Here is a 25,314-nt window from a genome sequence, read left to right on the forward strand (position 1 = left end):
AAACAATGGATAATCCGTATACAAAGAAATTCATGCTTTTCTCCTCAACAGAGAGAGTGTCCCCCGATTGAGCAACAGCGCCGTAAAATAAGAAGAATGGCGCCTAATTACAGAGTTAATAATGCAGACTTTGTAATATCTCACGTGTAGATTCATCAGCCAGATGAAGTGTTTACTGACAACTGACAGTGATAGCGGACATCATCATCACTATTCCAACAATCCTCTCCTCACAGACAAGCATAAACACACTCGACTATTGCTAAATCAAATTTAACACACGTTTGTAATGACGCTAATTCAGTTTATAATAGGGTACCGATCGGGTTTCCGGTACGGATCGGGTAGTGACAGCAAGTGTAACTACCGCCCCTCCCCCCTTTCGCTCTCTCCTTCCTGCTATAACTACTGCCCCTCCCCCTTTCTCTCTCTCACTCCTGCTCTGTTCCCTTTGCTAAATGATTTAATGAAATTTGTTTTCATTACATGTGTGCACACATTCATTCTGAATGTAAAGTAGTGTGTAGTGTAGTTTTAGAAAATGTAACAGACCAGCACACAACAAATGAGAAGGATTTAGAAGCTCACAAGTGTTTCTTTCTTAAAGAACAGGCTCTGGTAATACGTACAGCAATGGCAATGGCACGGTTTATCTAGGTACAAACCTATTGCTGGAACAGCCGAAACAATTCTACTGCAACTAGCAAAGCACTGGACACAGGCAGAACCCTTGTGTGATCTCGTGCACGAGGGAGGTGACCGAGATGGTGACATGTGACATCTTAAACAGGCATATATGTGAACAAAGAGTACCAGTCTGTGTGTACATGTAGGTATGTGTTTGTGTGTGTGTGTATGTGTGTGTGTGTGTGTGTGTGTGTGTGTGTGTGTGTGTGTGTGTGTGTGTGTGTGTGTGTGAACAACTACTAAGGATGAGACATTCTATGCATCCATCCATTCACTTCCGCTTATCCTTTCCAGGGTCGAGGGGGCAATGGAGCCTATCCCAGCTGTTATAGGGCGAGATGCACAGAGACACAGACAACCATTTGCACTCACAGATTCACATCTATGGGCAATTTAGATTAATCAATTAACCTATCCCCCACTGTATGTCAATGTACTGTGGGAGGAAGCTGGGAAGAACCCACGCAGGCTCTTCTTGCTGTGCGGCAACAGTAACGACCGTGCTGCCCTGAGACATTCTATCAATATGCAACTGATTATATACCTATAATAATAATAATACTAATAACGAATTGCATTTACATAGCGCTTTTTGAGACCCTTAAAGCGCTTTACAATTCCACTATTCATTCACTCTCACATTCACACACTGGTGGAGGCAGCTACATTTGTAGCCACAGCTGCCCTGGGGCAGACTGACAGAAGCCAGGCTACCATATCGTGCTATCGGCCCCTCTGGCCACCACCAGTGGGTGGTAGGTGAAATGTCTTGCCCAAGGACACAACAACCAAGACAGACAGAGCAGGGCATCGAACCGGCAACCTTCCGATTACAAGATGAGCTTCCCAACCCCCGAACCATGATATTATGTATTTCTAAGTATAAATGACAACCCAAAAATATAACCCTGACAACGATCACCTCTGGGTTTCAGCCAGGACCTAGGTTGCAGCAAGAGCATTTGACTTGATTATCAAAGTGCTCTCCTAGGAGCAGACATGCTGAGAAGTTCAGTTAAATAGCAATATTATTTACGAATTTTGAATGTAAGTGTGACCAAGTGGTCGGCGGGGTTATGAACAAAATAAATTGACAACGCCACCCAGGGGAATTGCACCCCGAGGAAATATATTTAAGAAAAATAGATAAAAGGAATAAAAGAAGACCGCACAGATTCAAGGATGCACACTGAGGCAGGTTGGTTTCCAATATTAAAACAGTTTTATTTATAGAAATGAATAAAATATTATAAATAATATTTTATAAATAAAATATTAAAGGTCAAGATGTAGCATCATTATTGACAGTGTCCTACAGTAAAAATAAAACCATCGTGGAACTTGGACTTACCAGCAGCCGTGGAACCAAAAGGAAATCACACAAAAAGAATCACTGCAGACCATCCAGTGCTGTACAAAAGAAAGTGTGAAAACGACCCACCACCTGAGGTCCCAGGGCCACTGGCTCGTCCTCCTTCACTGAAATAAAACACAGAAAAATATGTTAAAAGAATAAGAGGACACTGAGCGTCAGGCTCGCTACAAATCATAAAAAGACTAAAACACACTCTAATAAAAGAAATCACACACACACACACAAACACAGGAAAGGCTTATTCCCCACGGGTCAAACTACCACTCGTGCTGGTAATAATTATTCTCAGGCGTAGGCCGGTCTGGCTCCCCACCGGCTGAGACCGGCCACCCAGGCGATTTAGAGTCCCAGCACGACACTCGGGCAGAGAGTCACTTCAGCCCGATCACAGAAGCGTGGGTACGAGCAACAGTCCAGGGTAAAATAGAACACCAGGCGAACCCAAAACAAGGTAAGCCTACTTAACAAAAACAAGATAAGACAAGACAAGACAGCAGACTCCACCAAGGAGGAGTTCACAACAGCGGCTGAGAAGGCAGTTCACTCTTCCAATTTAGGTTGGGCGATTTGCCATGGAGAGGTGAGTACAGCAGTGAAACCCCCAGGACCGGAGGCACTATATTCTCATTGGTGGGGATAACACGAACACCTCTCTCCGCAATGGCAGAATAAAACAGACTGCTGTAGCTGTCATGTAATCGGCTCTTGCTGATCAGTCCGTCGCAGTACGTCAGCATTTACTGCTGTATCGCACCTGAAGCTCGGGAGGAATTAATCCAACAAAACATCGGCTTAGCTTTATACGGGCTAGCGCCACCCTGCAATCAATGTGCAGGTGGGTTCCCAATTAACCCAATCACATGATACAAGGAGCGAGTGCAGCGGAAAGAGAGCGAGGGTGGTAGAGCGAGCGAGAGAGAGAGAGAATGAGAGAAGAAAAAAAAACGGAAGGCGAGTAGCCCATCTGGCTACATAAGCAATAAAATCTTAAAATCAATCCAATATTTGATGGGCAGCAAGGATCGGGGTAATAGAATCAAACCTTCTAGTACCAGCTAAAAGGCGCGATTGGAGGCCCAGGTAAAGGGACTTGCAGTAGTCTAATTTTGAAGTAACAAATGCATGTATAAGTATATCAAGATCCATTTGCAGTATGTAATGCTTAGCCTTAGAGATTTGTCGTAGTTGGTAAAAGCTAGACTGTACTACAGAGGATACTTGTTAATGAAGTTTAAAGGAGCTCTCCAAAAGAACACCTAAGTTACGTACTGTATCAGAGAGGGAGGTAGCAAGGGGCCCAAATATATCGGCTAGTTGTCCTCGAGGGACGTGGCTATCAAAGACAATAATTTCCACTTTCTTTTCATTCAGAAAAATGGAGTTACTCGATAAACAGCCTTTGACCTCCCTCATACAAACAAGAAAGCAGTGTAGTGTAATCAATGAACGTTTTGAGCTGTTACTTGGTTTGTTACTTCTTGGGCTCGTTGTTGTTGCTCTCGTGATCACTTCAAAACTGCCAAAGAAGAATTTATCCAATAATCCTCCTTCTGATGAACCAGATGACAGCTGCTCTGAAATCAGAGTGTCAGGATGATGACAACAGCAGCCTCGTACAACATCAAGTCTTACATGGACCGGCAGCCATTTTTTTTTACTCTGTAAGCACTTTCTTACTACAAGCCTGACTCTCATGTGCCTTTATCTAAGTGTGTATAATCTGAGAGTCACACCCTCACACTATGATGGATCCATCAGGTCCAACTCAGGGTTCAGTATCTTGTCCTTGCAGATTAAGGTGTCAGGATTCAAACTGCTGTCCTGACCTAATCAGTAGACGACCCTCCTGAGCCACAGCTGCTCACAGGACAATCATCAGGCCTAAAAGGAAAAACTATCAGCAGCAGATGAACAGCATGTGAAAGTGACTCAGGACCTGAGAGATCCATGTGGACCTTCAGCTGATCATCTGCTGTTCATGAAGCCTCAGAAATGGTCTCAGTGGAAGGACGACTGTCAAGAAGCCAAAGAGGAGAAAAGGCCGAGGTTTGCCACATAACACAATAACTGCACTCAAAGCCAGTGAAGCACACTCAGGGAGTCTTTCTGTAACCTGGATTCACTTATGCTCACATCATGAATCATGATAAGAACACAGGAACAATAATTCACTCTTTGTCCACATCACATAAAGACAGACGAGCCTCTAACAGCTCTCTAGATGAGGAACTGCACTGAGCTCTGTGGACTCTTTACTTCAATCATCTTAAACTGTGATTATTGAATAATTCACAGTTTAACATCTTTATCTTTGATCCTGGATCCTGGTGCAGCTCCTCAGTTCATCTACATTAGGACTCACTGTTCTCCTGCACACTTTGTTCCTCTACAACAACAACAACACAAATCATTGAGTTTTATTTATGGAGACTTTTGGAAATTGTGTGAATATTTTTATTATCTTCATGAGCCTCCTTGTTTCGTCTGTGGTTGAATGTGAATCCAGCATGTAGCTTTACAATAACTGTTGTTAATAAAGGGTAAAATGATGGTTAATTAAACTGTAATAAACATCTATTTTACTGCTGGGAGTGAAGTTTATATACTTAAGATGTTTGATCATTAAAATCTTTGAAAACTGAAAAAACATGATTTGTTTTGTCTGTTCAAAATTTCCATCTGTAAAATTGTAAAAATGAGGTCCTTCATATTCAGTAAAATTAAGATGTGAAATTAAAAGCAAAGGTGAATTTTACCTCTGTGTTGCAGGCAGAGGCAGAGCCAGACATTTTATACACCCGGGGCTTAGCCCTAAAGGGTAGTATGCATGTGGGATTGGGGGGGAGGGGTGAATGAGATATTTATAAGGCTGTGCTTTCATTAAAAAAAAAAAAAAGAATAGCTTCATATAGGAAAAAATATATATCACATATGCAGGACATCTTAAACTCCTTTTTTTAGTTAAGCAGCAAGGCAGAACAAAATCAGGGCTGTATCAAGACACAGGGACTAAACCCCAATTCAACCAGACCCAGAACTGATTGGGAATTAAAACAGGACTACTTAGGACTTAATCAAGACAGAACCAGAATCAAAACACTCAAAATCATCATAGACCTGCACTACACTTATTTTTTAATTCTACCAAAGTCCACTATTTAGATTCAGAAAGGTTTATATAATTATTTAGCCTTGTTGTGCAAACAAGACACATTAACTTAATAAATATAGAATTTGAAAAATAGCAAACCTAAAAAGATACACTAGGTACTGGATACATGTTCTGATGAGTTTTGGCAAACAACCATTTGACTAACGTGTGTCTCACCTGCTCTTGTTCCCTCTCTATTCTGTCCTTATTCTCCATCTCCATCTCTGTTCCTCTCTCTCCCTCTTTGTGCTGACAATCAAGCCAAACACCAACATCATCAACTATACAGTTGAAACCAGATATTTACAAACTCTTCAGATAAAAACACAAACACTTTTTTAATTGCAATATCAAATCAGACTAAATGTTATTTTTTTAGATTGATAAATATAAAAAACACATTTGTTAAATTTAAGAGTAAAGAGAGAAACTATCTGTATTTCTTAATTGCAAATGGCACCAAATTGTATTCAAAATTGAGCCACACTTATGGAGCTCCACAGTTCTGTTCCTGGTGTTTTGGTTGACATCTCTTGATTTTCCCATGTCACAGAAACAGGCTCTGTGTTTTGCCTTATATGCATCCACAGCTGTGCCACCAATTTACTCACATGGACTCTACTAACCTATCGGAAGCTTCTTCAACTCAGAATGGAATCGTCTGGAGTTTTCTTATTAATTAACAATAAACTTAGTGTACATGTGCTCCTAAATTTGATGAAAGTGATAAAAAATAGAAGCTCTGTCTCTCTTTATTCTGACATTTAACTAATTCAAAAGATATTTCAATATTTATCCAAAACAAAACAAGTTTACTCTAAATTGATGTTGTACAGTAAAAAAATGGTCTTGTGTTTTCCATAAAGTGTATGTAAATATCTGGTTTAAACTGTGGATATCCTGCTGTGTATTGAAATTCCTCTTGTTTCGCATAGAAATATACTGAACAACAAAGCATAATATATAAAATACTACCAGAGTTTTTTCTTTGAAAGAAGCTCCTTATGTCACAACGGGACTGAACGGACTCACGCGCAGGCTCTAGGTCTTGAAAGCACAAGAGTCTTTATTATGATACACCAGGTGATTATTTACAAAAGTGAGGGGAAAGCCGGGCTCCGGGGGTCCACACACGAATGGGAAAGACGCTGATAGTCACGCACACACACACTCCATCCACTCCTCACGCTCCTCTTCACACTCCAATCACTCGGGTAACACAGGGGTTGGTCCAGGGAATCTGTACACAGAGACACGAAGGGATTGTAAGGTAAATCGCTGTGAAAACACCCTAGAAGTAATTGAGCTGGGGTTACTTCTGACAAAACAACCCGGGCTTAAGCCCAGTAAGCCACCCCCTCCCCCGCTCCGCCACTGGTTGCAGGCATCGATTTCTAAATGTGTTTGTCAAATAGAAATGAGTTTGTTATTGAAAACACTGAAAATCTTTTCTCTGTTAATTTGCCAGTTAAATCAAAGTTAAAGTGAATTACAAAATTACAAATTTTAGTTTTTATTGCAGTTTTAGAAAGTTTTCCAATGTTTTTGGAAATGGGGTTTGTAAAATATAGACTATTATTAATGTCTACATATATTTCCATGTACTCATGTTAGATAGACAGAAGTTCCATAGAAAAAAGCGCTTGTATAAATGTGTATAAAGTGCTTTAAATGCTCAGGTAAAGTAAAAAAGCAATAAGAACCAGTTCATTTACCTTTTAACAATCTTATCATTGTTACATCAGAAAAATGAAACAGAAAAAAATGTACATTTTCAGTGTGGCTCTAAATGCAGTTTTACAGCTGACCAAAAAAACTGTCTATAAAGAAGAGTGGAGGGTTGATAGAAGGTTGAATCAGACCAAACACACAAAATTAAAGCTTAATTTGCAGCCGGTCAGAAGTTTGCTGTTCACTGCTCTTTTTTGTTTTCTGATCTTTTATAAATTAATATTTTTAAGATGGAAAATAAAAAAAAATGTCAGGTTGCCAAAGAGCTGTGGAAAAAGAAGCACTTCCTGTTTCATGCTGCAGGAGAGATTTCTCCAAACTAACACTTCTCCATTTTGTCTTCACTTCTATTTTGTGTTGACTCTACACTTCAATGCAGTAAATTTATTTTATATTAAATCTTTATTCATGTGTGTCTTTTGTTTTCTGTCAGTAGCACAAGGTGACCACAGTTATACAAACTCATTATAAAGTGATCATTAGAATTTATCCTAAAATTGAACCAAACTTTGAAGCTCGGCTGATTTTCTTTGCTGGAAAAAAGTCGACAAAGAAGAAAACGTGAAAATTCATTAAGTCTTGTTTCAGGGTGAATTCAACTTTAATTAGGATTTTTCAGCACGTCTTAAGAACAAAGACTGAGCTAACAAATTTTATTTTTAACTCATAAAACAAACTAACATGAATCAGAAGTAAAATCAGTAACGTGACAAACAAACTACATTAAACTCTGCAGATTGTAAATGTCAAATATTATATTCTGACCCCACTGTGGACCAGATTAAACCACTTCCTGTTTGAAAGGGACGTAGTATTTACTCCTCTTTAACTCAATATATTATTCAGACATCTATAAATAAATGAACCTAAAGCACGGTCACCAATGTATGTCTGTATTAATATGTTCATTTAGCTTTGGTCACTTAACTACACCCATCTAAAAATACTGCTTTAAAAGCATCATTTAATGTACAGTACACGATTATCTGATCCTACAGTTTGCAACCTGAACATCCACTCACTGTGAAACTATGCTGCTACTTCAGTGGTTTTTTAACTGACATTAGAAACGACTGTGATTATTTTCCTGTGCTGAGAACTTTTAAGTCTCCCCACCTGCTGAATCCACTTTAACCTGACTGTACACATTTTACTGTTTACAGGCAAAGTCACCCTCTACAATGTGGACAACAGATAACATATATATTAAAAAAAACATCATGTTCTACTTCACTGATTCAAACTAAGGATTTAACATTTAGACTGAAAGGGTTTGTTAGAAATCCAGAAATTTATGTGTTGGACTAAAAAGTCATTTCTGATGTTTCTGAGTGTTTTTCTCTAATATTCTTATATTTTTAAACAGACTGTAGTGAAGATGATTTCTGAATGAGCTATAAATACAATGAAGAAATGAGCTGTTGTTGAAGTATCTTTATGACACTGTAATTGTTCCACATTGCAATCAAATCAGTCCTTTATGGTGACTTAAATATCCTCATACGACTGCAATGTTATATTTCTTACAACTTCTCCCGCCATCTTGGCCACATCTCTTTTTAAAAGGACGTTTTTAATATAAATGACACTTTTACCCAGATAAATAAAGGAAATACATCAGTTGCTATCATTCATGAGAGAGATATATTAGAGCAATTTTTGACACATTATAGACAACAAGACCCTTTTAACCCTCATAATGTCCTCCCGATTGCCATACTCTTGTCCTCTGGATCAAAAACGACCCACCTCTTTTCTTTTCTTTTTTTAAGTACATACACCTTTAGTTTTACTTAAAACCATCACATTACCACAAAATCCCCCCTTCATTTTGCGATTAAGGACCACCAGACCTTGTTTACATAAAAATATACCCTGGTTTGTTTGTGTTGTTTTGTTTTCGAGTGAAAATAAAATGTGGGGTCATTTTTGATCCCACAACACGAGGAAGTTGGGCGGAAAATATTTTGACTGAAAGCTAAAACCTGCACTTGCAGTTTCCGTATTGATGACGCAAGTTCCTTCAAAATAAAGTTTTGCCTCGTCAGTCAGCAGGAAGTTATCCAAGGCTTTATTTTACTTAACTTTACTCTGAAAGCAGACATCGGTATTATTTCCGGTTAGTCCGGGAATCTTGATTTTCTCGCTTTTCTCCGCCTTCGTCCACTCAGGGACCTCACAGTTCCACCGACGGTTTTGGCAGCAGGTCGCTGACACATCTGCCAACCAGTTCGGGCTTTGGCAACAATTTTAGGGTAAAATCAATTTTTCAGGAACTTTTTTTCTGCGAACTTTAGAAACACTCTGATCTGCGCACCCACAGAAGTACAAGTAATGGACCTGACATCAGCCTGCTGCTCGGTGATTTTCACCTGCCTTCTCTCGGCTGTCTGTTCAAGTGAGTTAAACTGATTTTTTGTTTTTTACACTGTAACTACACACTCATAACACACTGCGATCCACTGTAACTACACACTGACAACACACTGAGGTGGCAGAGATGGATCAGGGTGCTTGTGCCATGATCGGAAGGTCGGGGCTTCACCGCCCCTGAGGTATCCCCGAGTAAGGTACCGTCTGTACACACTGCTCCCGGGGCGCTCGCTGCTTCACTGACTGAATGTGTTAAATGCAGCGGACTCATTTCCTACTGGATTAATAAAGTACACATTACATTACACTGACAACACACAGTTATACTTGATTACGGTATCACCGCGACTCTTCCACTGCTCTTCTCTCTGTGTAAACTACGTGAGCAGTCTGCTGTCACTGTGAGCAGGACACAAATGTGTGAAACAAACTCCACATCTGTGCTGATGTTCGCTCAGTGTTGTACTTACTCTGAAGAGATTTAAAAGTGCCGCACCGGGGACGGGAAAATGTGACGTCAGAGAAGGGGGCGGGGCTTTCCGGAACCTTCTAAAGCAGAGCAGAGGCCTGGTCCTCTCCCGGTCCTACTTCTTCTAAGTCGTCTGGATATCCTCGTTAAACCTTCTAACAATGCAGAGTTTTCGCTCGGAAGTTGTTTCTACCATCTCTTTAAGGGCTGAGGTAAAACGAAACTTTATAAACTAGAAAATCCGTCAGAAGAAGGAGCGAGTAAACGCAACACTGTCACAAACGAGCCCGAGGTTTTCCTGCTAGTCTTAAAAAGGGTTGTACTTCCTGTCCCAGTGAGCAGGAGGAAACTGTCTGAATCGCTTCACATTTACATGGAAATGATCATTAATGCTGAAGCCGTGTGGGTATCAGTCACGGACCGGCCTCCCCTCGTGTGTTTTTCTATTAAGATCAGGATCATTGCCTGAAAAATGATGATGTTACCGATCAGATTCTTTCATGGTGGATCAAAATCTGATCTTCTCTGTGTTCAGAATTTCATCCATTCAGACAAGATCAACAACACTGACTGACACGCAACTGGCTGAGCAGCAATGCTTTTATTCCTTGTCCTGGATCGCCATCTTGTGGCAGATTTGGGAATTGTTTAGGAAGTATTTTCCTATTTTTGTACATTGAGGTGTCGCAGCTTCTTAGTATGTTTTTCCTGTCGATGTTTGTTATTAGTTTTTTTTAAACACGTACTATCACGTTGAACATAAAGTAAAGTTAACCTCTTGCAGCCTCTTCTGCAGCACAATCCAGCGTTACACAAACGTGCAGCACTGTGTACAGTCCGCCCTACAGGGCCGACTCCACAGCACACAAACCAGGCTGTGGCCCCGCCGTCTTTACTCTCTTCACCAGCTCTATAACCAGGGCTGAAACACGACCTCCCCACGCTGTGTGTCCGTGTTTACCACAACACGCAGAGACTCTAACATGTACCGAACGTGCTGCTTTGCTTTGTATTATCCATTAACAAGTTTGAGGAAAAAACATCAGCGTGGAGTCATGGATAGCCTTGGACCTTGAAATATAATTTGGACTTTAATGTGGAAATTTCGATGTTGTTCTCAAAAAAAGTCTTTCTTGTATTAATGTTGCCCTGAGACTCTTTGATAGGAGTGACAGAGAGAGTCACTGATCTTCACTCTGCTTGGCTGCTGTACAAGAGACTAGTTGCATTTTAACCTTTAACCTCTCTGATCTGTGCTGTTTCCAGCTGTGTCTGGACAGAACATCACTGTGACGTGTCAAGCTCCAAACAACAACACAATCACAACTGTAAAGTGTAAAAGACCTGACCTGGGAAATAAATATGTGTTTTTGTATCGGCAAAAGCGCATTGATACCAATAACCAGCAAAATAACCATTATTTTAATGACATTTAAATCATGACTGAAAACGAGTATGAAAATTGTTAACGTGTGTTATCCATTTGAAAGCAAATTAAAATGAAAACCAGCGCAAAACATCGAACTAAAATAATAACGCTGTGAAAACAACAACAATTGTTTAAGGTTACGCTGACACGGTCCTGAAATTCTGCTGGACTCATATGTTTCATGCTTCTCTTTGAGTGTTTTTGGATGGAGCCCATCACAATAATCACTGTTCTAGAAATGAAAAGTTGCATTTTAACCTTCGTGACCTCTCTGCTCTGTGTTGTTTCCTCTTTCAGCCCAGAAAAACATCACAGCTGAGTCTGGACAGGACATCACTCTGACATGTCGAGCTCCAAACAACAACATCACAGTTTTAGAATGGAGCAGACCAGACTTGAAAGATAGCTGTGTCCTTTTTTATGACAAAAAATTTAATACCACCAAGCAGCATCCGTCTTTTAAGAACCGGGTGGATCTGCAGGACAGACAGATGAAGGATGGAGACGTGTCTTTGATTCTGAAGAACGTGACGATTAATGACGCTGGAACATACGAGTGTGGTGTCATCCAGAAACGTACAGATGGTTTGAAGATCCTCTGCAGCATCACCCTGAGTGTTGTTGATCCTCCAGGTGAGTGAGTAGAGTTGAGTGTGTGTGTGATCAGAGGTGAAGCTGCTTCCTGGTTGTTGATGTTTGTTTCTAAAGATGTTGTTGATGAGACTTTGTAGAAAGCAGCTGGTCTGAGTGATGTGATCAGAGTGCAGTAGATAATGTCTGACAGCAGTTTGAAGAGGAAATGGATTCTGTTCTGTTCTTCACTCATCACCTACCTGACAGCTGACACCTCACACCTGTTTCTCACCTGCAGGTCAGACAGGAGGAGACACAGAGGATGGAGGGAAGGAGGATGGAGGGAAGCAGGATAAAGTCAACAGACATTATGGGCTGGTAGCTTCTGGGTTGTTACTTCTTGTCCTCCTTGTTGTTCTCGTGATCGCTTCAAAATTGCCAAACAGAAATTCATCCAATCATCTTCCTTCTGATGAACCAGCTCACATCTGTTCTGAAATCAGAGTGTCAGCAGGATGAAAACAGCAGCCTGGTACAACATCAAGTCTTACATGGTACTTATGCAGCCTTTTTACTGTTTGGACCCTCAAAGCACTTTGTTGCTACACCACTCAAGATGGCGGCGCACACTGTTGCAGCAGCTTGCAGCTCTCCGTCTCAGTACTTTTTTCTTTTCTTTAGTTGCTTAGTTTGTACATCCTTCTCATTTCTTTTTGCACTATCGGTTTCTATCGGTAAACACGGAGCTCTCTATGCTACTGAACACCATCAACAGCAGCGGGACGGTGTTCACGTAACTGCAGGTGATTTTAATAAGGTCAGCATGAAGACTACTCCCAAAGATCCATCAGCATGTGAAATGTCCCACCAGGGGAGAGATCACTCTACATCATGTTTACTCCAACATGGAGCCATACCCCTCTCCCACTACGACCAGTCGGACCACCTCTCCCTCCTGCTCTCCCCAGCCTACTCCCCCCTCAGACGCAGTGCCAGGCCCACCACAAAGACTGTTACAGCCTGGCCTGAAAGCTACAGGACTGCTTCACACAGACAGACTGGGACATATTTGAACACCAGGAGCTAAAACCTTTCACAGGATCAGTACTGGACTATATCAAGTTCTGTATTGCAAATGTGACTGTGGACAAAAGCATTCGGGTTTTCCCAACATGTTCAGCCTGCTTCCTCAGGGATGCTACAGGTGCATCAGTACAAAAACCCACAGACTCAAACAGTTTCTTCCCTAAAGCCATAACCACCCTGAACTCACACATGCACCAGTAACAGTTACACCACTGTGCAATCCCAAATTCTATTTATTTACTGTTGTTACACCAGATTGTATATTTGTACATTTTATATATTTGTTCCTGTTAATACTGTTTATATCTTAAAAGAACCCCCCCCCCCCCCCCCCCCACACACACACACACACACACACACACACACACACATGTTCGCACTGGGTCGGAGATGCTCTGTATCATTGTACAGCAACTGTATAGTGACAATGAATGAATCTATTCTCTTCTTATTCTCACATTTCTACTTGTTTTTTTTACCTGACATTCTCACACTCAGGGTTTGGTATGTTGTCCTTTAAAACTATAGAAGCCAGGAATCAAAGCACTGCTGCCTGCACCACCCGAGCAAAGCTGGCCACAGGACAAGTTTAAACAAAAAAAACAAACAAAAAAAACCCACCCACAGATGAGGCAGCATGTGAAAGTCATGTCCTTAAGAAATGGGAAGAAATTCAGCAAACTCCTGAAACAGGACCTGGGAGATGTATCTGGACCTTCAGCTGATCTTTATCCTTCATCTTGGTTCTTGGTGCAGCACCTTAGTTCATCCTGAACATAAAACTAAAGCAAAGTGTTCTCGCCTCATTGTGAAACTCTACAGAGGCACTGTTAGATTTTCATGGTAGTCAAAGGAGCTTGCAAAGAAAAGCGTCTGGACTTCTTTAAGTTACTTGAAGACGTTTCACCTCTCATCCGAGAAGCTTCTTCAGTTCTAAGGTCAAATGGTGGAGAGTCCCAGATCTTTCCAAGCTCCTTGACTACGATGACCTGGATGACTGAGAAGCTTCACAGACATTTTCATTGTAAGTCAACATGACCACAGCATTAGATCCAGATCAGGTCTTTGCTTCACAGACAGTCATCTGATCGTATCGAGGATATTTGGTTGTTTGGAGGTATTTCAGCTGAACGTCACTGACAACTTAGGACCACTGAGGTGTTTCAGAGTTCATCTACATTAGGACTCACTGTTCACCTGCACTCTCTGTTCCTCTACACTAGTATCAACACAAATCATCATGTTTTAGTTACTGAGACTTTTGGAAAGAGTGTGAACATTTCTACGATTGTAGCCTTTTTCAGGATATAGCTTTTTAATAACTGTTGTTAATAAAGGGTAAATATTTATTTTGCTGTTGGGATTAAAATGATTGTCTTCCAGATGTTTTGATGTAACATTTCAGATGTTTTGTGATTAAATTCTTTGGGAGCTGTAAAATTAAACATTTTCATGTGTGTTTGATGTTTACAGATGTGACTGCATGTTAACTGTAGTTTGATGCTTTTGCTGATTTGCTGACTTTGTTCGTTTAAATGTCAGGATAAATGTCTCCTCAGATCATCAAATATTTACACTGAAGGAGGAACTTTACATTTTTCACACTCCTGTGTTTGTTAAAGTGGAAACTGTAAGTGGTATATTTTTTTACCCTCTGTGTAAGACTGTTTACAAAGAAGAACATCAACTGTTAGTCAGCTTTAGAAAGTTCATATCTAGAAAGCATAATTGAAATCCTTTGGGTTTTGAAATCAGAGCTGAAAAGTTTTCACTTTATTACACAGCAGTCATAAAAATAAGTTTACACATTCAGTGTAAGGCAGCACGGTGGTTAGCACTGTAGCCGCACAGCAAGAAGGTCCTGAGTTCAATTCCACCATCAGGCCGGGGTCTTTCTGTGTGGAGTTTGCATGTTCTCCCCGTGTTTGCGTGGGTTCCCTCCGGGTACTCCGGCTTCCTCCCACCGTCCAAAGACATGCAGCTTGTGGGGATAGGTTAATTGGATAATCCAAATTGCCACTAGGTGTGAATGTGCGAATGAGTGTGAATGGTTGTCTGTCCCTGTGTGTTGGCCCTGCGACAGACTGGCGACCTGTCCAGGGTGTACCCCGCCTCTCGCCCTATGACGGCTGGGATAGGCTCCAGTGCCCCCCGCGACCCTGAGAAGTGGAAGCGAATGGATGGATGGACATTCAGTGTATGTCAACATGAAAATCTTATTTTTAGGCCTCACCCTGCCTGGTCCTGACTAATGTTCAAAGTAAAACAGGTTTGACCAGGTTGGAAGTTGAGTGGGAGACTGTGGGGAACACCAGGAGTGCACAACATGTGAAAAGTATTTACAGAAGATATTTTGTGAAGTTTATTTCTGTCCGTTTGACGTTTCCTCCATACTGGATACAAAACAGCTGCTGCATCGTCACAGAGTCAACTTTTTTGTCTGACTGCTTTGTGTGTGAGGTTGTTTTTTCAAGAGTGAACTGTGCAAGTGAAAGGAACTCTTAATGCTTCAGCATACTGAGACATTCTGGACATTTCATGCTCCCAACTTTGTGGGAATAGCTTGGTGGGACATCACGTGTTTCACAGGTTTGAGATTCACTCATACTAAATGTCTTTATTGATTCGAGCCACTCTACACCTGTAAAACCATCTAAAAATATTAAGTTATTTAATATTTTCTATATCTTTGGTTACTTTAGAAATGTCACAGCATGTCAGACCAAAATACTGGAATCTGAGGCGATATTCCCTGCTGTCACGCGTGTGCTCGTTTAACCGGAACGTCACCTATACAAGCTTTGTTTGAGTCATAAAAAATATTCAAGCTGTTTGCACATGAGTTACCTTTCCCGGAAAGGTAACGCCTCGATACAGACGTTCTGTGTCAGATCACTACATCTTGTCTTGTTGTGATCGCTGACGTCTCGCTTGTGGTTTCAAATTCCTAAATGGAATAGAATAGAATAGAATAGAATAGAATAGAATAGAATAGAATAGAATAAACAGGACATTCCTAAGTGGAATGGTGTCTTTGAGTCTGCAACCATAAAATCAGAAATCGATATTCTAAAAGATGCTTATGTTTATGTTATTTGACATGTCGCCAGGAACCTTTGAGATATTTTCATGTTTTATAAAACTAAAGTGATAAAACAACATGAGCATTGCCTCAAGAATATTTTTATGTATTTCCTATTATTACCAGGCCGTTACAGCACGAAACACCCTAAACCTAACCTAACTGTGGTTATGGGGAAAAAAGCAGAGACAGTGCTTGAACCACAATCTTATCCTGTAAAATCAGCCTATTAATATAGGCTGATTTACATTTTACTAAACATGTCGTGGGTTATAGTTTTAGGCGGAGGTGAATTTTCAAATCGCACTCAAAGGCAGCACGTCGTTAAAAATAACTCCGCTCAACACGGTTTAGACAGAAGCTCATGAAACATGTTTTCTGTAGCATCTCCGTGGCTCCGCTGGACTTTACTGTCTGTGTCCCTCGTTGGGTTTACCTGTGCAGGTGAGTTTGATTTTAAAATCTTACCGATTTATTTCTTACCCGCTGTTAGATGTTAGAGCGGCTTTAGTTTGGGCTGCTAACAGAGAGGACACTCTTTCCCTGGCAGCAAGTAATTCCAGAAAGTGAATGTTAGTTTTTGGATGTGGGGGAGACCAGTTGTAACATTTTTGACATTTCTGTCTGTAGCTTGGAGCTCTTTTAAGGTAGTGGATTCAAAGTGTAATGCAAAGTATTTACATGTCTCTGCTATTAAATTGTTAAATTAAACAGCTATTTTCTTTGCAGCACAATTACTCATTGCATGGTAACACAAAGAGCGAAATGTTACAATTAACCCCATAGTCTGGGTTAGTTGTAACATATCCTGGGGTGAAATGTAACACAATGAAATAAGCTTACTGACAAAATCTTAACATGTAATCTTGGTTTACTCAACACATGAATGCACTTAGAGCCATTTATGTAGCTCTGTGTGTGTGTGTGTGTGTGTGTGTGTGTGTGTGTGTGTGTGAGACAGAATGCTGAAATCTAGCTTTTCTTCACCCCCCAAAATAGACAAATTATGGAATTTTCAACAACTGAATATTTCATTAATTTTGGTTAGTCCTCCTGGCTCAGTGGGCATTGTAAGCTACAACTCTTGCACCAACTTTTGAACATAAAAATGAAGCTGAATAAATGTAGTTGTGCACCAGCATCACAATTCCACTGCGATGTCCATGAGAAGAATTACTTCTTTTATGGCTTACCTTGGTGTGGTTTGCAAAGTGCTTCAGAAAGATGAGGAAATCTGTTTCTTGCACCCATCCTGATTTATTTCCACTACCAGTACTTCCTACTGGTCCATCTCTGACACAGTGGTCTGCATAAGGTATGTGTGGGAACACAAACAGTGGAGGAATTGTGTTGCCAATGGCATTAACCACATATACAAATGTGACCAGTGAACCTCTCTCTGCTGGTGTCGTTGCCCCAACTCGTTTAATATAAGTTAAAGTAATAGTGTGGTAACATCTGCATTATTGTTACAACTGACCCAGACTCCTATAGCCATGAACTAGCTAACATTACAGCCAACGGCTAAAACACTAGCACTAAACACAATTTAAGTTTGATGAGTTTAACTGCAAAGCAGATAATTTTTCACATGTGATAGAAGAACTGAATTGGGCATTTACAGGATGAATCACATCATTTGACATTTACCCTGATTGGAGAAATTGGAAGTGTTACAACTGACCCAAGTTACAACTATCCCCAGTCTCCCCTACTCACACACATTTACAGTTTGTATGATTAAGTTGTGACAAGAAGAGTCTGCTGTAAACAAAAATGTTTATAACTGTATTACTCAAAGCTCATCATCACCATCAGTTCTGCCTTTCACAGCAGGCATCGCAGTGTCCTGTTGCTTCACTTTGAAGCGGCGTGACTTAAACATGTTTGCACTCCTGCATCAAAAACAGTTTTGTTGTATCGCGCAAGCTGTAAAGATGTATTATTCCTAATTCATCTTCTCCACAGTTCTGATAATGGGAAACCTACATTTACTTCATGTGCACCGTTCCTTAAACTGTGCACTGATATGCGCTCGGTTGTCTCTGAGTTAATGTGCGCTGAGCACAAAGAGGAAGTATCTATTTAATATTATTTTTAACACCAAGTGATCAGATCTTTTATGTGTCAGTCCGGTAAAGCAACGTGTTCATATAATTTGGAAACGTTAATGTTAATACAGCTGTTCCCTGTGTTACTACAGGAATGCAGTTTACGTGCACACAAGTGCATTCAATTGAGCAAGATCGAATAGTAGCAGATGATACTGCACACATATCAGATACACAGGCAGGTATTTAGAGAAATATTTTATCGCCAAGGAAAAAATCAAAACAAAAAGTCACAAGTCTTAAATTAAAAACTACCAAATAAATGAAATGATTGACAAACAAGATTAAAGACAGAATAAATAAGATACCGTCCACGGGATGGAGGGTGGACAAAGGTCCTTCTCTTTATGTGTCTCCTTTATTTTCTTGTTATTGGATTTTTCCTCAGGTATGAAAGAGCTTGTTAGTTTTTCATTTTTTTATGTTTTGGGCTACTTTTAGGTAAATTCACTACATGGTGACAATCTCAAATCTTTCTTTAAATCACACATGTACACATGGCAGACAACATTTAACCAGACCTCCTCTCCAAGTTTCTATACTGCAGCTTGGCCTCTTATGATAAAGGAAAAAAAAACAGCAAATTATTGATTACAGGGTCGGAAATATGTTTTGCTACACAGATGCAGGCTAATAAAAACAAAATGACACAAATGAAATGCAGTTTTACAGCAACTGGAGATACTTTATACTCTGTGTGATACAGTGGTGTGTGTGTGGTGGCAAATGCAAAGGCCTGTTTAAAAAAATAAAAAAGACAGGTGTTACATTTGGTAAATGCAGTAAGTATACACATGTTTCATATAAATATAGTCTAACTTTATATCTTTAGTGCACATAATTAAACATAAATCATCAATTTTGATTGTATGTGCTGTATAGCTTATATAATAAAGATGTAGCCCAATAAGTACAAAACAGTATAAAACCTTTTTGAATTTTCCTTTTTTTTCTTTTTGCCTTGCTTGGTAACACTCTTTTCAGTATAACCGTATGTGTGTGAATTTACTTAGGTTTTTGTATTACCACAACAAAAAAACTTAAAATTCTAGTAGTTATAGTTTTTTTGTGTAAAAATCCCAGACATGTTTAGTAAATTATTTTCATAACTAGAAAGGCAAATAGAAATTGTAATAAATAAATATATATATATATATATATATATATATATATATATATATATATATATATATATATATATATATATATATATATATATATATATATATATATATATCATTAAGACTGACAAAGTGGAGTTGTGGTGTAATGTCGGTATTACACCACAACTCCACTTTGTCAGTCTTAATGACCTGTCAGCAAGCTACAGGCAGGAAGCATGACAGTAGCTTGCCCACATTACTGTATACTGTATGACTGAATGTTGCAATCAGTGGGTGTGGCATAACTCTAACTACTGAACATGAATCTTTGTGAGTCAATGAAAAGCTGAGGATGGAATTTTCCACTCTTTCCAAGCGCAGCACTGCTTCTGCATCAAGTATTTACTGCACACAGATAATCTCACAGGTGAAATCACAAAGTTTCTCTCTTCAAGAATGTTTGATCCTATTTGAAGTGCCAAGAAGCGACCAGTGCTGTAATTGACTAATGCATGGGTTTTATAAGCTGATGGAAGTGTTTTCTATTCACATTGAATTGAATTCTATGTGAATCTGAAGGTATCCTGTAACCTGACCTGTCAGATTAATGCAGGGCTGACAACTAAATGACTCTTGGGTCAGACTCTATGCAGATAATTTACTTTGTTTGTAAAATGATAAATTCTTTCTCTCAATCTTGTAATCAAACTAAATGCAGAAAGGTTTTGGTTTAAAGTTCAGCTTCACCTCTCCCACTGTTTATTTTTCTTTTTATTTATTTATTCATTTTACAGCGTTCTTCTGTGACTCAAAGAAAAAAACAACAGCTCCAGCTGTTTCAGTCTGTTGTGCTATGACTCAGTGCTTATGAGTCAAAGGCAGTGCAACTCTCTCTGACACTGTGGTGCACTCTGTTATTGCACATTTGTGTCTCTCCTACTTTTGAATTGTTTAACCTTGAATTTGACACCTAGTCCTGCTGTCATGAAACCTGGTCTGTTGGTTGGATGTCATGTGATGTCTGTTGGACTCATAGACATAGTTTGGCTCTGTAACTTGATCAAACTGAGCTGTGGATCAAAGTCAGTCACATTTAAATATTCTTCTGTGTTTCCTTGGTTCAAAGTCTCTGAGAGTCTCACAGTTTGCTCTTTCTTAGTTTGACCTACTGTTGAAATATGTCCCACATCTGCCTTTGATGGACTCAGAAACAACCACTTTATTGCTCTGTTTATGAATAGAGCACGATGATAGGATTGTGTGTCAGAGGTGGGAATTCAGATATTTCTATGAGCCTTTTTGTGGGGATTCAAACTGATTCAGCATGCAGTGTACTGATAATAATCCAGATATTTACCTCCAAAAAAAAGCATGTCTACACATGTCTTATTGTTTGTGTTTTATAGATTTGAAGTGACTGCGCTTATGTTTAGAAAAGAGCTGAACTTTTGTAATTCACACACACTCACTATTCAGCTCCAACATTTTAAAACCACCGTAGGCTGAATTGTTCTTAAATAGTTTATATGTGATGTTAGTTTTTCTTTAACTCATATCACATAAAAACAGGGTTAAAATAATACAAAGTTTTAATGTTTTACAGTTATGTAAAGTAAAAAATAAACATTTTTGAAACTACTTGTATCAAGTTATTTTAAGTGGTTCCACTAAACTGTGCAAAGTGACTCTAAAGAATCAAACTGGGTTTTACTCAGAAATGTTGAATCAGCTCAGCAAAGCCTGAGTTAACCTGACCACTTTCTTTTGCTCTGTGAGTGTTTTTAAATTTCAGATTCATAATGAATTAATATTAATTAATATAATAAACTATGAAATCCCATGAACTGCAAAAAGCTTCAGTAGAATTTACTTTTATTTATTTGCTCTGAGATTATCTTGGCACTGAAGCAACAGACAACACAAAGAAGAGACAGTAAATATGATATCAGCACAAACGTTGCATCAAATTTGAAATTTAAATCATTCAAGTTTTACTAAGATATGTGGAACTGATTTGCCTGACTTATCCTTCACCTCCTCTATTCTCCATTTTTCCTCTCAAAAAAGTCGTTGTCATAATATTTATTTCACTTAAGTACTTTTAACGGCAACAGCAGCTAAATTTGCCTCTTGTAACTGAAATGATTTACCTGTGGTTTCAAATTTCATGTGATCTTGTGATATGTGAAGCAACTAACCACTCTTACTATATTGTATCACGTCACCTCAACAATAATAATTTTCACAACTGTTAAGTTGTTGAATTTCATCCAGATCATACACGATTTAACTACGTTCACCAGAGTTTTACAATTATTTTGTTCAAATTACACATTAGACTTCTGTAAATGTAACAATCAGTTTCACTTCCTGTTTAAAAATTTTCAGTATCTCTGACATCAAATGAGCAAAAAACATCCAACCTGACAGACTGTTACCAAACTACACCCTCCACTTTATTTAGTTCATTGTCAAAATTGCTTCTTCTTCTGCAACAAGTCAGACAGCTTCTTACTCAAATTGTGTACTTTACTAATTCATGGTGTCTCCTTACTGATTTCTCATCTTCAGAGATGATTAAAATAATGTTTAACAGGCAATAGTGTAGTTCTATATTCTGCTTATGTATACAAACACAGTTATACAACATCCAGACTTTTATCATGAGCTGTGCTCGGTTATAGGGGACGATGACACATAAAACAAGCACACACAGACAGTCATCATGGCTGTGTGTGCTTTCTCAGAGCGAGTTCCACCTACAGTGAAATGTGACACTGGAGTTTGCATGTGAGTCACATGACAGTGTTAAAGACATTCTTTGAGGCTTCTTTAGTTTGGTATGAGTGAAATAAATAGCATATTTTCTTCATGGAAGTGAAAGGGGGTGTTTGTCTTAAAATAAACCTTTGCTATTGATTTCAAGTCCCAGAACTGAGTTCAGCTGAGCCCCACAGGAAAGTACTTACACTCCACCCCCATAATTCAGTTTTTGTGCAACATGGAGCAGTTTTAGAGGGAAGCTGACAGCAAACGAATCAAATGCAAACATGCACTATGTTGCTGTTGTAGCTGTCATGTGTGACAATGTGGTTTTAGTACCACGTAGATGAATCATATAGATAGATTGAGTCTGCATATGTTGAGACTAACACTAAATAATAGTAAAACTGTGTTACTTCAACTGTTTTATGTGTGAGCTAAAGAAAAATTACTCTTTGTTCTGTGTACAAGGCAGCGTCCTGCTGTTTCTGTGGTGTGGGGGAGGTGTTGAAACCAGCGCTGAACACAAGTTTGAGTGAAACACAGTTTTAACTTTTAGTCACAAAGGGTTTTACTTCCATATTTAAGAAATATTTTCCGTTCTATATTTTCTGTTCAGATTGCATATCAAATTACTGATATGCAATCTAAAGTCATGTTGATGACTCTTTTTTTTCTCTGTATTAACTACAGAAATTCCACAGCAAAATTTCAGTTTCATCTTTCTGAGTGTCCTATTGGGTATGTGAGACAGCAGAGGAGGGGGAGGTGAAGCTGAATGGCAAACCACAACCTCCAATTTCTTCTCTGCTTACAGTCACAGGCTCATTAGGAGCTGTGGAGGTTACATTTTAATTTAATTTAATTTATTATATATCAAAGAAGGCCAGTATTAAGGATTATTATCAGCCTTTACTTGAAGAAATAATCCTGTGCTGCAGGGCTCGCTGTTGCCAGTGCTGCAAACCCTTGGCCTTCTCTCAGTAAGCTTCATGATGTAATCACCTGAAATGGTTTCCCAAACCTTTGACTGTAGTGTAAATCTACTTGTCTGTATCTGGAATGCAGTTCTGCAGCTTTTGAGCCGTCAGTATCAACTGTTTGTAAAAGGGTCTCTTTGATTTTCTTTAGCTTGTAAAAATACAGCAGAAACTAAAACATAAAACATCAAAGTAGCAGAAACAAAAACACAAACAACATATTTAATTGGTAAAAATAGGACAAAATAAATAATCACCCAATAAAATGATTAAAAAGGCAAGTTTTTCTTTATTTAAAGTGTTTTAATATTTTTTATTTACTTTTTCACAGAACTAAAAATGAAAAACTAAACTACTATACTACATTCTTAAAGATTTTGTTTAAAAATGTGCTAACCCCGGTGGCACAGTGGTTAGCACTGTTGCTGCACAGTACTAACCACTGTGCCACCAGGTGATCGATATATGCATTTTTTTTTTCTGCCCATTCTGTTGGTTTTTGTTTTTTTGCCCTTTTCCCCCGTCCCTCTTCTCAGCTCTTTCTCTTTCTTTCCCCCAGTCAAGTCTGTCCCGTATTCAGCAAGTGAAAATAAAATAAACAATAAAAGGTGAATCAAATGGACCATTACGGCAAGGCTGGGATGGTCAATTTGGTAAAGTAAATCCGTTGGGCATCTTTCTTTGCCTTTAGACAATCATTCTGATGGCAAAAGAGCCAAACAGGACAGGCAAAAAAAGACGTTTTGTGTCATGCTGCTTGCCACCATGTTGGTTTAAAGACCTCCTACCGTACAAAATAGTGACACAGTATTCACAGAGGCTGCAAATTTGTGGACATTAAATCAACTTTTAAAATTTAGCCTCTGCACACTAGAACAGTAGATTTGAAATAAAACAATAAAGGTACAATTTAATTGCAGACTCAGCTGCAACTGAAGGATTTGAACAAAACTTCTGTATTACCTTCAATCATAAATAAAGTCTGAATACTTTGCCGAATACTTTGCAGGCAGTGAGTCTTTTTACTGCATCTGTCTTCAGTTACAATATATTTGTCCAGGGATTCACTTTTATAAAGCCAGGAAACGCCATGTAGGATGTGGTTCAATTGGGGTAGACTAACACAATTGGATTCTTGTTGGACCAAAGACTGCTTCTTCAAGACCACTGAGGGTACCACACATGACAGTTTCCCTACTAAGAATAGCAACTACAGCCTCTGAGCTACCTACAGTCTGGTAACCTAGACAATGAGGAGAATGTGCTGGACAGGTGGAGAGAACGTTTTGTATTTCTATTGCACCAAAGTAACTAGTGCACTTTCCTTTTTACAGAATGTAACAAAAATGTGACTTGGCCCCTTATAATACTGGAAAAAAAATCATCTGCATATCTATACTGATATGGACTGGGTAATGTGTAAGGAACAAATGGATGCCACATTGTTTAATAGAAATGAAAATGATCTACCTACAGAGGGCTGAATTCAACGCTACCCTGAAAATCAAAGGGGTTTGGGTGATTAGTACCAATTCTTTCATCTGCCTGCATATTCTCGCCTACTAAGGTCAGGCATTATTGTACAAGAGGAGGAAACCAGGATCAACGGAACCAGCGTAGGGCCTGACAATGTGTTCAAGGATTTCATCCTGATTCCTAATGGCAGCCTGTAGAGGTCTCTAGAGGTACATAAGCTTTAAAATGAGAAGTACTACATATTATTCTAGATATTAGATACATGCAAGTTAATATATGAAATACCTTTGAAAACATCCATGTTTATAAAAGTACCATGCTGCAGCACCAACAACATTCAGGGAAAGCAAAACACCAAATAAGACCCAAGCAGCAGAGCATGCTCCTACAGGGACACAGTAATGAAGAACATGAGAATGAGATGATTGTTCTTTCCCACTTTTATGACATTTAATTTTTTATTACAAACTTAATTCATAAGACTCAGACAATAAGGAAACATAATCCACCCAACATAAGTCAAGCATGTGGCTCACAAAGAATGAGATTTCCACACTGGATCAGTGGGTGGCTGTGTTCATAATGAGGGTTTACAATGACTTTTGGCTTTTTTTAAAAAAAAAGAGAAAAAAAAAAAAAAGCACTGTTGCCGCACAGCAAGAAGGTCCTGAGTTCAATTCCACCATCAGGTCAGGGTCTTTCTGCGTTTGCATGTTCTCTCCCGTGTTTGTGTGGGTTCCCTCCGGGTACTCTGGCTTCTGGCGTGAATGGTTGTCTGTCCCTGTGTGTTGGCCCTGCGACCTGTCCAGGGTGTACCCTGCCTCTCGCCCTATGACAGCTGGGATAGACTCCAGCGCCCCCGCGACCCTGATAAGCGGAATTGAATGGATGGATATTTAGTTTTTCTTCATGCAAATCTTCAGAT

General features: G+C 39.3%; 1 protein-coding gene and 1 long non-coding RNA gene across 3 annotated transcripts; one reads left to right on the plus strand and one right to left on the minus strand.

Moving 5' to 3' along the window:
* Nucleotides 1–1,186: 1,186 nt before the first annotated feature.
* LOC146578788 (uncharacterized) lies at nucleotides 1,187–9,922 on the minus strand. Its single transcript, XR_014891560.1, has 3 exons — nucleotides 9,788–9,922; nucleotides 6,189–6,453; nucleotides 1,187–2,166 (listed from the first exon to the last, which is right to left on the minus strand). It is a non-coding gene; the product is annotated as an uncharacterized LOC146578788 (long non-coding RNA).
* On the plus strand, nucleotides 9,215–14,304 carry LOC146578789 (T-cell surface glycoprotein CD4-like). 2 transcript variants are annotated; one of them, XM_085269044.1, is made up of 3 exons: nucleotides 9,215–9,342; nucleotides 11,513–11,848; nucleotides 12,087–14,304. In XM_085269044.1, the coding sequence occupies exons 1-3, from the start codon at nucleotides 9,279–9,281 to the stop codon at nucleotides 12,305–12,307; spliced, it is 621 nt and encodes a 206-aa protein (XP_085125170.1). In that variant the 5' UTR covers nucleotides 9,215–9,278; the 3' UTR covers nucleotides 12,308–14,304. The 2 variants fall into 2 exon arrangements, 1 of the variants encoding a protein (XP_085125170.1); XR_014891513.1 differs by lacking the exons at nucleotides 9,215–9,342; nucleotides 12,087–14,304 and adding an exon at nucleotides 9,860–9,998 and having other exon boundaries at nucleotides 11,513–11,650.
* The last annotated feature ends 11,010 nt before the right edge of the window (nucleotides 14,305–25,314 follow it).

This window comes from Mchenga conophoros, linkage group LG3 (assembly GCF_057382185.1).
Source record: "Mchenga conophoros isolate Kocher_MC1m ecotype Shallow Benthic linkage group LG3, M_conophoros_male_GT1.1, whole genome shotgun sequence".
Lineage (NCBI taxonomy): Eukaryota > Metazoa > Chordata > Actinopteri > Cichliformes > Cichlidae > Mchenga > Mchenga conophoros.